General features: G+C 31.2%; 1 protein-coding gene and 2 pseudogenes across 1 annotated transcript in view; 2 read left to right on the forward strand and 1 right to left on the reverse strand.

Annotated features, from left to right (window-relative positions):
• FSIP2 (fibrous sheath interacting protein 2) overlaps positions 1–17,284 on the forward strand; it is an 88,334-nt gene that overhangs the window by 5,083 nt on the left and 65,967 nt on the right. Inside the window, exons 5-9 of the mRNA XM_006921460.1 lie at positions 865–1,004; positions 2,110–2,251; positions 2,978–3,088; positions 6,941–7,061; positions 9,710–9,799. Of these exons, the coding sequence (XP_006921522.1) occupies positions 865–1,004; positions 2,110–2,251; positions 2,978–3,088; positions 6,941–7,061; positions 9,710–9,799 (604 nt within the window). The remainder of the gene's footprint in view (positions 1–864; positions 1,005–2,109; positions 2,252–2,977; positions 3,089–6,940; positions 7,062–9,709; positions 9,800–17,284) is intronic.
• LOC112470638 lies at positions 5,837–5,955 on the reverse strand (annotated as a pseudogene).
• Positions 8,391–8,509, forward strand: LOC112470500 (annotated as a pseudogene).

Here is a 17,284-nt window from a genome sequence, read left to right on the forward strand (position 1 = left end):
AGCTGGCATAATTTAGTAATTAAATTGCTACTCCAATATGTACCTTCTACCTGAACTGGGGCCAATAGGAAGGGTCTATTGTGGCAGCAAGATTCTTAAGATGGAACTCAAAACAGGGTTCCTGCTTGAGTAACAGGAGGAACAGTATGAATAGTTATAATGTCCCATGGTCACTCAAAGAAAATGTACACTATGTGTTTGTATCCACACACATGCAGCTGTGTTCATCCAGTAAAAAATGATATTCTAAAGGTGAAATGGAATGATTGAGTGTAGCATGAGTGGGTATAAATAGTAAATTCTTTTCAATTTTTGGCTCAAAGGTTGTGTGAAAGAATATATGTGTGTCACACACATACACTGGTGCCTGAGTAAATTCAGGTTTTAGAGTCCAGAAAGTTGAATAAAAATGAGAAAGATATGTGTATGTGTACTTTCACAAATTTATGTTCTAAGGTTGAGAGAGTTATATAGAAATGAGATTGACTTCCCAATACTTTTAAGTGTTCTATATTTTCCATTTTTTATCTGTTCCTAGTTTTCCCTCCCCTTCTTCCATATTTTCATTTAATTTTTTTCAGAATGGGTAGGAGTGTATAATAAAATATTTATCTTTTATTTTCAGAGAGAGAAATCTTTATTTTGGTTCAGTCATCCATGTCCGTAATGGATTCAAAATTGATTTAAATTCAGTTAAACAGAATTAGCTATTTACAAAGTACGAGACTTTTACTAAACACTAAATATAAAAGTCACATCAAAGAACAGTTTCATTTCTGGTAAATGTAAAAACAGTATATGTATATACACACATATACATATATTTATATGCATATATATGATGCACACTTTTTTTTTAAATAGAAAATGCTCGCAAAACAAGTAAATAAACTACATGAAAACAAACAAATACCTGGACATTCTGATGTTGCACAGTTCCAAAACTGGTTGTTACAGGAGGGCACTCAATCTATTAAGGACCAGGAACGATTAATAAGGCACAGGTAAGATTAAAGTTAATGCATATTTTATGTATATATGTGAACCCAAATAAGTTGAAAAAAACTTGAAAAAAGGTTGAAAAATTGAAGTTAGGATTTTTTTTTTAAAGTCCTAGACACTATTTAACTCCATTATTGCCCTCAGTATAGAGAGAAAGAGAGACCAAGAAGTATAGGAATAGAGAACTTTTGTGTCAAGGCTAAAAAGAGCAATTTCTACCAGAAAATACAGGGTTGCTGGTAGACTAGGAGGTACTCCAAACTGATAACTGAAGAGTGAATCAGATCCAAAATCTTTCCTATAGTTGGAGATGAAGGGAACATATCTTTTAGCACATGCCTCTAGCAATAGCTTTTCATGATTCTTCTTTAAGGGCTGACAGCATTGTTTGAGGAACTTAGTGCAAAGTAAAAAATGAAGGTTTGATATAACTTTATCTAATGCCAATATAAATATGCATTGTCCTTAAAAGAAAATGTGTAAGCTCTTCAGATATTAACTACTTATGTTCAATCATTACCATTCTGTGGTCAAGGCCATTTCTTAGGCAGTAAAGGGATATATTATAGTTCTTTTTCATTCATTAAGGTGAGGGATCAGGCTGCACAAGCCTGACTTTTTTATATTCCATGGTTTCATTTTATGGTAGCTCCATAATGTACATTGACACACCAGAGACCCAGACTACAGGTAGATTTGTTCAAGACTTTGTAAATTATGCAAGACTCAGTACACATCTTATCTTAGGAAATTCAAATCTTTGTTTTTCTAGATTTGAAGTCAATGTTTTAGTTATTTCAATTTTCTTTGCAAACTCATATTTCTAAACCTTCTGAGTTATTAATACTTACAGTGCAAAATCTTTTTAATGAGTCTGCTCTACATTGTTACCATTGTACTTATATGGTAGGGAGATCTATATAACAAGTAAAACATGGTGAGAGCTAGCTTTCAGGTCCATAAACAGAGCTGATGGAAATGATAAACTTCCCATAATTCAAGAAATAAAAAGCAAGCAAGGAAGTGGTTGGAGCATATCAAAGCAGGTAATGTCATTATAAGGGAAACACCCAATTCACCTTCACTTGCATTTGCACTTTTAATTAGATATTTGGATATGATAAGTAGGGAATTAGAACAACGTGAGCGCAACGCGGAAGAGCAACACCTACTCCAGATGGACAGAGAAGAAAGACGACAGCGGGAAGACACAAGAAGAAAACTAAGTCTTCGCAGAAAAATTGAAGAGGTGAGAGATAAACTTAAAATATTGAGAGAAAAATTGTGTACAGTTGTTTCATTTGTAAATAATTTTTGCTGTCCACTATGCTTTTTTATTAAAATTATTGAGGTGACATTACTTAATAAAATAAGGTTCAAATGCACAGTTGAACAGTATGTCATATATATATTGCATTTTGTGTTCACCTCCCAAAGTTATATTTCCTTCTGTCATCAAATTTTGATTCTTTTTACCCCTATCTACCTCCCCCTTCCCCCACTTCTCTCTGGTAACCACTAATCCACAGTCCATGTCTATGAGTCTCTGTTTGTTTGTCATGTTTGTGTCCATCATATTTCTTGAAGTCATTTCAGGTCTACATAATTTACCCACATTAATCTTACTTCGCAGCTATACTACATAAGTTATATAAAATAATGAAGCTGACACCACAGATCATATATATAAGCTAACATTTACTCTTAAAGAGATGATTGTGAAAGTTATTAGACAATAACTCCTCTATAGCCCTCAGAGTGGAAAGGTCAATTATTTTAAACTTAGCCTTAGTAAAAAATAACCATGCCTACATAGGAGTGTAGCATGGAAAGCCCATTTAAAAGCCAATGTATAACTGTCATTATGCTTGACCTGATTTCTGTTAGGCCCTTCACTTCTAATTTGTTTGATGGTGGTGGACAAAATACAAAAGTTTATTGTAAACACTAAGTATACTAATATCTTGCTCTCTAGGAGTGGAAGACAAAAGAGATGTTACTTCTGACAAAGATTGGAGAAGATGTTAAAAGAGAAGCTAGGATAGAGGAACAACGACGTAGAAGCAGAGAAGAGAGTGACAAGAAGGTAGGTTTAACATTAACCTCTAATTTAAGATGTTAGTGTTAAAGCTTCTGATAGTTTGGATTTTTGAGAGTATACTATGTAAGATGACGATGGACCAGTTATCCCAAATGATATACTTTATACAAAACTAAAAGTTATTAAAATTTTTACTATATTTTGACCATATTACACTCTGGCTATAAAAAGTACTGCCCTATTTTTTGATATAACTACTTTTGATTTTATCTTACATCATAAACTATACTTATAATTCCTATAGAAAAAAATGACATAACTTATTTTTTCCTTAGAATCAGAATTTCTTTGAAAAAGTTCTCAATTTTTCCCCACCAGTTAATTTTTTAAAGTTACTGCTTTTAATTTTACATAATATATAATATTTTATGATATAGAGTCTAAATCAGTATAAAGAGAAAATCATTTGTAACCCTAGCATCACCTTATTAATTTATTGGTACACATACGCACACATATATACACTTGCATAATATTCCTATGAATGTTTATTATTCCAAGAAATAAGTAAAATCATGTTATTATATTTCATATATTATTTTGTGGATTGCTTTTTCATTTAATAAAATAACATTGACAACTTTCTATATCAATATATATTGGTTTAAAATTCTAAATAATCATCTTAGGTAGTTTATTTTTGACAAACCTAGATGTAAGTGTTAAGATTTACATAATTTGATTATATTTATATATACTGCCATATAGTAAGATTTTTAAATATTAGAAAGTGAAATATGTATGATAATTTTTTATTCTACTTTTGTTACGTGTGCCTTTTAGTATTGTTAGGTACTCACTGCTTATATGGTAAGCTCAGCTTATTCTAATTTTCTGTAATTATTATTTTCTAATATTTAATTTTTCACCACTGTTCTTCAGTTGGGGTTCTCTTCAAGTTGGCCTTTTTTGCTTGCAGATATCTCTGAAAATACCTTTGTTTCTGGAGAGCGAAAAAGTAGCCTAAGTTTCCTCTTAATTTTTGCCTGATGCCAATAACTATTCAATGAATACTGGCCAATTTTAGTGGCAACTAGTACAACGGATTAAATCTGGGCACTGGAAGTGCCGGTTAGACGTGACAATGGATGGGAGGCATGGTAACACCATAAGCTGCCTAAACCATGTTAATGGTAGAGCTATTTGAAGTATTGACATTTCCAATGGAGTCATTCTAAATTATCCTTTTTAAAATCATGTTTTAATACAAGAGGTTTTCAATTCCTTTGTGTGTGTTTCTTAATTTTTTTATCTTGTTTTTTCAGATTTGACATTATATGTATTTTTACTTAAATTGTTAGCTTAAATTACTGTTATAAAAATCTTTAAAAGATTTTACCTTTGCATTTTTGTCAAAACTCAGTTCTATCATTCTATTTTGGACTCTTTTTGTTTTCTTTGAACTATTTGTCTATCTTACTGTATTGATTAAAGTATCTTTAATAATTCTTTAAATCAATAATACTAGTCTTCTAAGTTTGTTCTTCATTTTCAAAGTTGTTTTGGCTAATCTAAGCCCTTTAACATTTCCATATAAATTTTAGAATCAGCTTATCAATTTCTACCAAGAAATTGTGCTGAAATTTTTATTAGAATTGTGTTTATAGATAAGTTTAAGCATGATTATTCTCTTGATAATACTGTTTTCCAACTCATGAACCAAATATGTCTCTCCATTTATTTAGGTTTCCTTAACTTTCCTTATCAATGTTACATAGTTTGCAGTTACAGGTTCTTATATATCTTTTTGATAGATTCATCCTTAAATTTTTCATAATTTTTATTCTATTATAATTTATATATTTTTTATTTTGAATTCTGATTATTTGATGTTAGTATATAGAAAAGCAATTTTTATACTTATTTTGTATTCTGCATTGTTAAAACCACTTAATAGTTCTAGTTTTTTTCCAGATACCAATTGATATTCTACACAAATGATCATATTGTCTGTAAATAAAGGTAGTTTTATTTCTTCTCTTCAAAATCTCTTCTCTTCTCTTTTTATTTCCTTCTTTGCCTGATTGCACTGACTAGAACCTCTATTGTAATATAGAGTAGAAGCACTGATAGTGAACATTATTATCAAATATTTCGTTTGTCCCCTCTCTCCTCTCTGCAAACATATTAGGCTGCTTAATGTTTTCCTACATCTCACAGATGTTCTTTTCATTTTGTAATTTTTTTTTTCTCTCAGTGTTTTCTTTTTGGATGGTTTCTGTTCCTGAATAGACATTAATTTTTTTTTGCAATGTCTACTCTACCATTAATGTATCCATTGTATTACTCATTTAACACATTTAAGAAATTGATTTTAGTCTTCTTTATATCTTTCATGTCTCTGCCTTGTGAATATGTAGAATGCAGTTATATTATCTGTTTTAATGTTCTTTAATTCTAACATTTGTGTCATTTTGGGGTCAATTTACATTGATTAATTTTTTTCATTTTATGAATCATATTCCCCTGCTTCTTTATATGCTTTGTGTTCTTTCATTGGATGCCAGATATCATGAATTTTACTTTTTGAGTGCTGAATATTTTTATATTCTTATAAATATTTTTGCTTTTTTCTTGGATGTAGATAATTTATTTGGAAACAGTTCGATTGTTATGGGTCTTGCTTTTTAAAATAAATTAATTAATTTTATTTTTTAGGTGAGGCAACCCTTGGTTGACCTCACAGATTGCAAGGACCTTGTCAACTTACAATCCCTTATTTTTTATTTTTTACACCTATAGCATCTGATCTTTCTAGGTGATCTCCCATCCAAGTACTAACCGGGCCTGACCCTGCTTAGCTTCTGAGATCAGACGGGATCGGGCTTGTTCAGGGTAGCATGGCTATAGATGGTCTTATTTTTTTTTTTAATTGATATATAATTTGTGTTTGTTTTTTCTTTTTTGTGAATTTTATTTTTAATTATAGCCGATATACAATATTATGTCAATTTCTGGTGTTAATGTAATGATTAGATATTAAATATCTTATGACGTGATCACCAGGATAAGTCTAGCAACCATCTATCACCATACATAGTTGCAATATATATATGCCTTACTGTTGAATTGTACACCTAAAACTTACTGGATTTAGTTAATCAAGGTCTTGCTTTTTAAGATTTGATAGATGGGGCCAGAACTATGTTTAATCTTGGACTAATTATTCTTCACTACTGAAACAAGACTCGCTTTAGTACTCTATCCAATGCCCTGTGACTTACAAAATCTTTCCAGAGTGGCTGGTGAGAATAGACAAGATAGGTCAGTGCTGAGCATTGTTCTCTGTGATCCTTTAAGATGGTCTGTTCTGTGACTTTGGGTAGCATGCATGTACTGATCGATTCTCTTGCTGAATACCATAGGGAAACATCTGCGGATTTCTGGGTTTTTTTCTCTATGCAAACAAATGCATTCTGGTACATCTAAGAATGACGTGAGTCCAGGGATTCACAAAAGGAAGTCACATTTCATGTATTATACTATGTTTGCGTATAGTAGCCCTGAGTGACTTGTGGTTCAGTCACTCAAGAATCTTCCACCTGAAGATGATTTAGAAATTCCCTAAACTCACCAGGATAGCTATGGATGTAGAGACCCTTTTTGACCTGAAACTAGACTAGTTCTCCAAATGTGTGCAGTGAAGTAAATTGCATCTATGTGTTAAATATAGTCTTCATGTTTGACCACAAATGGAAATTTCTGCCCAGTATAACCTTACAAGTCACAAGGCAAGAATGACTGTTCCTTTCCAATATACTATCGTATTATAAATATTTATTTGCATTTCTAAATAGCAAGTTGATGTTAACCAATATATTTTCTTTAATATTTCAGAAACAAGCCTTTCTAGAGAAAAGAATGGCTTATCATTTACAAAAAATGCAAGAAAATGGCTTTAAAAGAGAAGAGATGGGAAAAAATACATTTGATTACAGAGAACAAGACAGAACACCTAGTGAATGTAAGAACATTAGAAGCTGATATAGCTATGTTGAAAGTGCTTATCTATGTATTTATAAAAAAAACAAACAAACTCTCTTATAAAACTTTGTTTGTTTACACTTACTACCAGCTTTGTATGAGGCACAGTTCTAGGTTTTTGCTTATTACAGTTCAAGTTGAAAAGTAAACATATATGTAAAAATTAAAACAAGCTAAAATAATTCTATCAAGTTCTTTAGTGGACAAGCTTGCCTATACTGCAATTTTAATCAACTTCCTTATATTTAAAATAATGGATTTTTAGCTACCAAACCTTAAAAAAGTTATGTGGAATATAATTGCTATTATATACCAACATAGCATTCTGCTATGTAGTCAGCCAGAAAGAATAGTTGGTACCAGAGAAAAATAAAGTAAAGAAGAAAAAGAAGAGTTAAAAGAAAAAAGAAAGAAGTAAAGGAAATGAAGACAGTTTAAAAGAGGAATATCAAATCATGAATTTGCGATGCTCAATGTCTACCAGTTTCTTTTTATTTATAACATTATAAGATTATAGTGGGCTTTATTAAATTAAATTGATGATAGTAATTAAAAGTTCATGGCTGGAATGCAAAAATATAGACTTGTGTTAATTGTCTATGACTATGTACTATTAAGAAAAAACATGATCATTTTCCATGCAGTTATCATCACAGGATCCCATCAGTCCTATCCCTGTCCCATTAATCCTGCTTCTAGGAAAGAACCTACACATTTCACTTGAAGAGATTATCATCTAGTCTCCACTGGCTCTTATTTTTACTTACCACAAATCCATTTTTTAAATTGCTACCTAATTACACTTAAAACTCTGTTCTGATGATTTTCTTCTCCTGGACCAAAATCTTAAATATCTGAAGCTCAGACTTCTTAGGCAACCATTCATTCCATCTAGAGTCCAACCCAGACCTAACTATTTGACTTTATTTCACACTACCTCCTTGAATAAAAGCAGCTATAATCTAGGGGTGATGTGCACACTCTCTTGCGCCAAACTGCTAAAGTCCAAGTCCCACTTTACCATTTTCTAGCTGTGTAAATAGCTTAGACAAATTACGTAACCTCCCTGAGCCACAGTTTCATCATCAGAAAACAAAGATAATTTTCCTTAATAATTCCCCTAAAGAGCCAAAAATTCTAGCCCATAGTAAGTACTCAATTTATTCATTGTCCAGTCAAATGAGACTACTGACCATTCCTAAAACACAAATTACCTTTCATACTTCTATGCCTTCCTTTATTTAATTTTCTTAAACTGGAATGACATGTTCACTGTCCTTCTATCCAAATCTGACAATTCTTGGTCTACGGCCATGCCACCCTGAACAAGCCTGATCCCATCTAATCTCAGAAGCTAAGCAGGATCGAGCCTGGTTAGTACTTGGATAGGAGACCACCTAGGAAGACCAGGTGCTGTAGGCATAAAAAATTTAAAAATTAGGAATTGTAAGCTGACAAGGTCCTTGCAATCTATGAGGTCAACCAAGGGTCGCCTCACCTAAAAAAATATAAAATAAAATCTGACAATTCTTTAAGCTCCTCTGTAAATGAAACTCCACAAAGACTTTCTTAGTAACCCTAATTCTCTCCTTTGAATCCATATAGTGCTTTGTGTCATTCTTAATACACTTATTAAATACTTCCACCCATAATATTTTTAACTACCACTTTCGTGTTTCACAGAGCACCTAGTACTATATGTATGTATGTATGTATGTATGTATGTACAGACTAAATATATGCTTGCTGAGAGAACTAATTCGATCTATTCAGCTCACTGAGATAATGACAGCAATCTCATGCTTCAGAAATTACTTCAGTAACTATATACATCTTCAACTGTTAACTTTCTCATTTAATAGGAAAAGAATTTCAAGTATATATTTTGAATATTTGTTACCTAAAATCCCCCTCTTTTGAAGAAATAGAATGTAAGTGAATTTAATTTGCATTGTCAATTAACAAGAATATGAACATCTATTTCATAAATGAAATTTAACTATACCTCCATGGTAATGTTGTCATCTTCCACGAAGCAGATGGCTTCCAGAGGAACACAGAGAATGAGAGGAAGGGACTATCAAATGAATCTGCTCCAGTGGGGAGATAGACCACTTTTTCACATTTTACATCTCTAATGAAAAAATCATTCAGCACACATGCGTGAGGATCCTTACCTCCTAAATGGTTGGACACACGAACTATATAATCACCTCTATCATGAAGGAGAGATATGAATTTGATTGATTATGCTAGGCTGTAGGACACATCCAAGAATTGTAATAGTCACTGTTGACTGATACACCCAGCCAGTAGCTATGTTGGTACGCATCCCCACAGACAGAAAATGACATTTACAGTAGAGCTGGGTGTAGCTTTTTCTCTCTGCCAGAAAAAATTTCTGTCCCTCCAAGAATATTGTTTAACTTAAAGGGATAATATTTCAAGAGGAAGTATCTTTCTTTCCATTTCACATCTCTCCATCTTCTCTAATACTTCCCACAATCCCACATACAAATTAACATATGGCATAATTCCTCTCGGGCATGAAAAGATAGTCTATATTGGGTAATTCTGTCATCACCATTACTAAAAATAAATGTTTTATTACATTTCTTTAAGATCCTTCTCTAAAGAAGAAAAAGAAGATTTATGATGATATAAAATTAATTTATCCTGTTGGTGACCAGAAAGCAAATAAAGGAGTACATGGTAATTAAATATTGTGATAAGGAATATTAAATAGAATTTAGGAAAAGACTGAGTTTAGACAGCCTCTTTTGCTTCTGTTATTAAATGACTGATTAAGAGTGATGCTTAACAACAATGATGCAACCTCTATTGCTTTCAGAATTTGATCTCTAGTTATTGATTTAGCATTTTAAACTTAACATTGTATCATCATTTTAGAAAAATTAAATGAAGGGTCTATTTCTGTTAAATGAGTAGTATATGAAAACTTACAAATTGCCAAATAATTTTATAATGTTCATAATGTTTTTAGAAAACTCTAAATAGGTCAGAAAGTATGTTAACTCTAAAATTACCATGAGCCCTATTGAAATTATCACTTTATTCTTTATCTCATATTATCTCATACTGTGTTACTTTATGTTATCTATTACAGCTCACTGGATTAAATGAGAAACTCAAATGATAGCATAAAAATCCTCCGAATATAATACTATCAAAAGTATAAGCCTATTTAAAGTTGAACAATATGAAACTCCTCCCACTATTAAATTTTTGGGGAAAAATTAAAGTATGAATATTAAATTCTTTTGTCCTTATCAGTTAAAATCTAAAGAAAAGAAGTCCAAAATCTTTCCTCTCTGAGTGTGTAATTTAATTAGTCAGTCTCATCAAGGAACAGAAACCTGGGGAGGGACAGGGTTGACTTAGCTGAAGCTGTCTTTTACTCTGAGGACCAGTGAGGTTGAGTTCATTCAACTATAAACTTTATGGATCCTATTTTTAAAGTCCAAAGAATTTTGTATAACACACTAAAGGGTTCTTACAACACACACAATTATGACAATACCAGCCCCACATCTACTAAAATGTAGACAATAAAACTAAATTCTTAGTTTCTAAATTAGTTATCACAGAAGATCACAGAATAATCTTCTAAAACTCTAATGTTTAATGCAGCACAGACTGGTCTTACTGATATCAAAAAACCTCAGTGGTATGGGAAGAAAGGATGGTAGATGGAAAATATTGTTTTCAGCCTCACCAGGTTAGCAGTCTATCTGTAACAACTATCCAGAGATCAGACCTATACAATAAAGCATAGTTGGGAAACATATTCTGTTAAAAGATGAATTCTGAAACTATACTGGTATGTAGAGGGAAGGAGGATTATATCTATATCTATCCTCCACTCTAAGAGAGTTGCATGCAAATCATTTCTTTTTTATGAATTTTAGAAATGTTCAGTAGTGGCATCACGTTAGGTATTATAAGTTCTCCTCTTTCTCATTCATCATCAAAACTTCCTAGTTTCCATTTTATCATTGAACCTTGAGTATGAGCTCTGTACAGTGTCATAGCTTTTACTCTTTTTTGGGCAGTTTGCTCTACATTTTGTAGTTAGCAACTCTCAAGCCGTGTTCAGGGCCCTAAATTTCCTATAATCTTTGCTTCTAATTTTTTCTCTGTACTTTTTCATTCTCAAAAAAATATCCTGAAGTATTTATTTTGTTTTTTAAATTACACTAAAAGTAAATAAATTTTTTGTACAAGTGCATGAATTTTAACATATGTATGGATTTGTGTTACCTTTACCATAATCATATAAGAACTGTTCCAACATACTACAAATTTAATTTTGCAGCCACACCTCCCTCTCTCCCACTAGTAACCCCAGGTACCACTGACATGTTCTCCATCATTATAGTTCCCCCCACCCCCTTTAGACAATGTCTTATAAATGAAATCATATGGTATTTGACCTTTGGATAATAACTTATTTCACTAAGCATAATACTTTTGAAATTTATTCAAGTTATTGTACGTGTCAGTAGTTTACTTCTTTTTATTGCTGAGTAGTATGCCATTGTATGTATGCACCGGATTTGTTTATTCAGTCACCAGCTAGAGGAAGTTTGGGTCATTTCCAGGTTTTGGTGATTATGAATAGAAAGATAAGCAGTATTTGTATTAGGTATTTTGTGTGAACAAGGGATTGTTGGGTCATATGAATAGTGTATGTTAAAGTTTATAAAGAACTGCTCAACTGTTTTCCACAGTGGCTATAACATTTTGCATTCCCATCGGTAATCCATTTGCTATGCATTCTTGCAACCATTGGTATTATCAGTAACTTTTGTTTTAGCCATTCTAGTAGATGTAGTGGTATCTCATTGTGGCTTTCATTTGCATTTCTTTGATGACTAATGATGATGACTATCTATTAATATAAATATGCTGTTTGCCTTTCCTAAATACTGCTTGATGAAGTATCTGTTGAAGATTTTTGCTTATTTTTAATTAGATAGCTTTCCGACTGTTGAGTTTGGGGAGTTATTTATGCATTTTGTATACAAGTCTTTTTGAGATATGTGACTTGCTTTTTCATTTTCTGTTTCATTGATCAATCTATGTGTTTATCCTCTACTAATACTGCAGTGTCTTGATTATTGTAGATTGTTATTGTCTTAAAATCAAGTATAATTCTACCAACTTTATTTTTTCTTTAAAAATGTATGTCTATTTTAATTCATTTGCCTTTTTCATATGAATTTTATAATCAGCTTGTCTATAAAAATTATACTGGGATTTTTGAATGGAGTACATTAAATCGATCTCTAGATCAATTTTAGGAGAAAAAGAAATCTTTACTATACAGAATCTTCTAATCCACAAACATGTTATCTCTTTATTTAGGATGTCCTTGATTTCTTTCATACATGTTTTGTAGATTTCAGCATAAAGATCTTATATATGTTGTGTTATATTTATATATAACTACTTCGTTTTTAGTAATGTCATACATGGTATTTTTAAAACTTGGTTTCTAATTGTCCGTGTCTATTGCTTTTATGTCTCTTTGTACAGATTTTTAGTGATTGTTCTACATAACAATGTATTTAGTTAGCCTTTCACAATCATGAATTAATATTTTACTCTTTCAGTGGAGTGTGGAAACCTTACCACTATATATGTCTTCTTATCCCTCTCACCTTTATTATAGTTGTGTTAAGTATCATATCTATATATATCAAACAACTGCTTAGAGAATATAATAAATTTTATTTTAAATAACTAAACGGGGGAAGAATAGTCTATCATATCTATTCGAATAGTTATCACTTTAGTTGCTCTTTAATTCTTGATGTGTCCCAGGTTTTTTTCTGTTCCTTTCTTTCTTCAGTCTATGGAACTTCCCATAACATCTCTTTTAGAACAGATTTTCTGGCACTGAATTATCTTAGTTTTCTTTCATCTAAGACTATCTTTATTTTACCTTCATTCCTGAAAGTAAAATATAGAATTGTAAGTTGACAGGGATTTTTTTTTTTCCCCAGATCTTTAAAAATTTTGCTCCACATCATTGTCTTTTGATGAGATAACTGCAGTATTTGAATTGTTGATCCTCTATTAATAATGTGACATTTTTCTCTAGTGGTTAAGATGTTTTGTGTGTGTGAGGAGACAATTTTCAGCACTTCAACTATGATATGTATCTTGAGATATATTTCTTTGTTTTTGTTTTTCCTTCCTTTAACATCCGCTGGGTTTCTATAACTGTTTTATCTTTTGCCAAATTCCCCTTAAGCAGATCTCCTTCTTCCACAAAGAGAACTACTATTTAAATCTGATGATTGTCATAACCATTATGTTTAAAATATATTTACTACATGAGTGTATATTTTTAAACTACATATGTACATATAGACATATATGTATAGATGCCATTATTAAGATATTTTACTGTAACTGATATGCTATTGTATCCAGTCTTATGTGGCTTGTTTTTCATACTCAGCTTTGTTTCAGAAGCTTTATCTATGTGCTGCCTGACACTTTACTTCATTCCATTACTGATCCTATCCCATTATGTGAATATACCACAATTTATACATCTGGTTTTCTGTTGATGGAAGTGTTTATTAGTTGAATAATCTTTCACTGAACATTCTTGTACATATATAACTCCTGGCACTTGTGGACAAGAGATTCTCTAGGTGTTATATTCATAGATATAGGATTTCTAAGTCACGTTTCCTCTTCTGAGAAATTGTATTTTCATTTTATATGTTCATTTTCCTACTGGGATGTTTTTATTATGGATTTGAAAGATTTTTCCTAACCATTATGTTTAAAATATATTTACTACATGAGTGTATATTTTTAAACTACATATGTACATATAGACATATATGTATAGATGCCATTATTAAGATATTTTACTGTAACTGATATGCTATTGTATTCAGTCTTATGTGGCTTGTTTTTCAGCTTTGTTTCAGAAGCTTTATCTATGTGCTGCCTGACACTTTACTTCATTCCATTACTGATCCTATCCCATTATGTGAATATACCACAATTTATACATCTGGTTTTCTGTTGATGGAAGTGTTTATTAGTTGAATAATCTTTCACTGAACATTCTTGTACATATATAACTCCTGGCACTTGTGGACAAGAGATTCTCTAGGTGTTATATTCATAGATATAGGATTTCTAAGTCACGTTTCCTCTTCTGAGAAATTGTATTTTCATTTTATATGTTCATTTTCCTACTGGGATGTTTTTATTATGGATTTGAAAGATTTTTCTTAATCATACTAAACATTCATTATTACATATGTATATATCATACAGCAAATTTCTTCCAACTTGTGATTTGTTTTTATTCTTTATTTTTATCATTTGATGTACAGAAGTTCTTTATTCAATGAAATAAAATTATATATTTTTTCTTCATGGTTTGCATATTTTGTTACTTTTTATTTGAGGTCAGTTCGTATGAGTTCTCTTTGATAAGGCAAAGGCATTAATATTTTGTCTTATTTATGAGGCAAATATTTCCATGGTTTTGTCAATGACTTTTTTTAGCTTATTAAACATTTCAAACATAAACAAAACCAACAAAACCCGTATGTGTCTATCATTCGATTTCAACAATAACTCATGGAAAATTGTTTTGTCTATGCCCTGCTGCCACATTGTTTTAAAGCACATCCCACACATAATAGCATTTCATCCATCAATATATCAGTATGTATCTAAAAGATAAGGGTTATTTTTTAATATATAACCACAATACCATTATTACATTGCACCAATTAGTAATTCTTTAATGTAATAAAATATTTAATCATTATTTCACTTTCAAGTATCCTGAATGTCACAAAAACATTTTGATGTTCATTTAAATTCACAATGATGCCTATTGCAATAGTTTGTCTTTTCAGACTCTTTTAATCTATAGATACTCTTTCCATATATCCATCTACCTCCCACCTTCTCTCCTTCCCTCTTTTTTAAATTACAGCTTATTTGTTGAAGAAACTGAGTTGCTTGTACATTGAGTTCTTCACAGAGTAAACTTGCTGATTGCATCTATATGGTATAGTCATATATGTTATTTCTTCTGTATTTCTTATAAAATATTGGTTAGACTGATATACTTTTAAGTTTAAATATTTTAGCAAAATTGATTCTTAGATGATGGTGTGTCTTTACATCAGGAGGCATATAATATCTCATTTTTCTCTTTGTGATGGTAGCTGCCATTTATGTGCAAGGCGTAGATCTATGAATTAATTAGGGGCTGCAAAATTGGGATATTTTAATTCTATCATTCATCATAGATTAGCTGGAATATTTCTTTAAAGAGAAACTTCCCCTCAACTACTATTTTGTTACAATATGGTATAGTATACTTAGGAAAAGCAGACTGACGCTTAACATTTTAGCATCATTTATCAGTTTTTAATATAATGAATAGGTTCAGTAGCATCTTTCAATGATGAGCAATTAGTTTTGTGTTATTATAGATTCATGGATTTAAATAAATATGATGTGTTTTGATACATTTCTGCTATTGGGTTTATTAATGCTGAAATTGTGACAGCTCTGGCCAGTGGGAACCCCTTCTAGATAACTCTGAGTTGTTGTGACATAACCCTAGTGATTTTTGATGGTTTCCTTGCTATCCAGGAAGGCAGGATTATCCAAGCTTATCTTGTGCACTTTCAGTTTGTTTAACACTATTGAGTTTTACTGGCGTCTTTGAAAAGATAAAAATGACTATATATCGATGGACCTAATTCTGGAAACTCTGTTTTATTGATCTGTTTGTCCTTATGTAAATACAGTATTATCTTAATTACTGTAGGTTTATAATAAGTCTTGAAATTTGGCAGTTCGAGTTCTCCAACATATGTTATTCTTCTAGGTTGACTTAGTTATATGAAGGCCTTTGCATTTCCATAGAAATTTTCAAACCAGCTTTCCAATTTCTACAACACAGTCTGCTGGGATTTTATTTGGGTTTACCTTTCATTTCTTTTCTTTGCTGGGTAGGACCTCCAGGATGGTGTTGAGCAAAATGGTGATTGTGTACATCCTAATCTTGTTCTAAAACTTAAGGGAAAGGGATTGATATAAATTATAATATTGGCTCTAGACATTTGAGGATAGCTTTCATCAAAGAAAGGACACACCCTCATATCCTTAGTTTACTAAGAGGTCTTATCATGAATGGGTATTGAATTTTATCGTATTTTTTCCTGTATCTTTGAGATAATCTAAATCTTCTCCTATTTTCCCCTCTTTTTGTGGCGAACTACTTTAACTTATTTTTAAATGTTAAACCAACCCTGCATTCTTAGGATAAATCTCACTTATTCATGATGAATTATCTTTATTAGAAATTATTAGTTTCAGTTTATTTTTTAATAATTTTTATACCTTTATTCACAGGGAATATTGATTGAGATTTTCTTTTCTTATAACTTGTAATGATTTTGGTATTAGAGTGATCCTGGTCTTAAAATATAATTTGAGAGAGGTTTTCACTCCTCTTCAATTTTTTGGAAGAATTTGTGTAGAATTAGTGTAATTTCATCTTAGATATTTGGTATACTTTAGAAGTGAAGTCATTTGAGACTGGAGTTTGCTTTGTGGAACTGTTTTTAACTACATATTTAATTTCTTTAATAATTATGAGGATCTTCATATTATTTATCTATCCCTGAATGAGATTTGGTAGTTTGTGTTGTTCTAGGAATTTGTCCCTTGCATGTAATTTTTAAAAATTATTACCATACATTTTTTCATAGTATTCCTTTTTTATTATTTTTAGTAAATTTAGTATTAGTATAGTTTAGTATCTAAAAACTCAGTTGTACTGTTATCTAGAAATTTGTTTCTTCTCTTTTTCCTGATCTGGCTTATCACTTTTTGAACCCTTCAAAGATCCAGCTGTTAGTTTCATTCTCTCTGATTTTTCTATTTCTTTGATTTTTTACTGTTTTACCCTTCCCTTTGTTTTGCTTACTAAGTATTGACAAGATGTGGAAGAAATGAAATGTTGATACAATGTCGAATGATATATAAAATGGTAAAACCACTTTGGGAAACAGTGTGGCATTTCCCAAAAGTTAAATAAATACCTACCGTATGATCCAGTCTTTTTACTACTAGGTATTTACCCAATAGAAATGAAAAAATATGTCCATGCAA

The sequence above is a fragment of the Pteropus alecto genome, unplaced genomic scaffold (assembly GCF_000325575.1).
Source record: "Pteropus alecto unplaced genomic scaffold, ASM32557v1 scaffold3, whole genome shotgun sequence".
Classification (NCBI taxonomy): domain Eukaryota; kingdom Metazoa; phylum Chordata; class Mammalia; order Chiroptera; family Pteropodidae; genus Pteropus; species Pteropus alecto.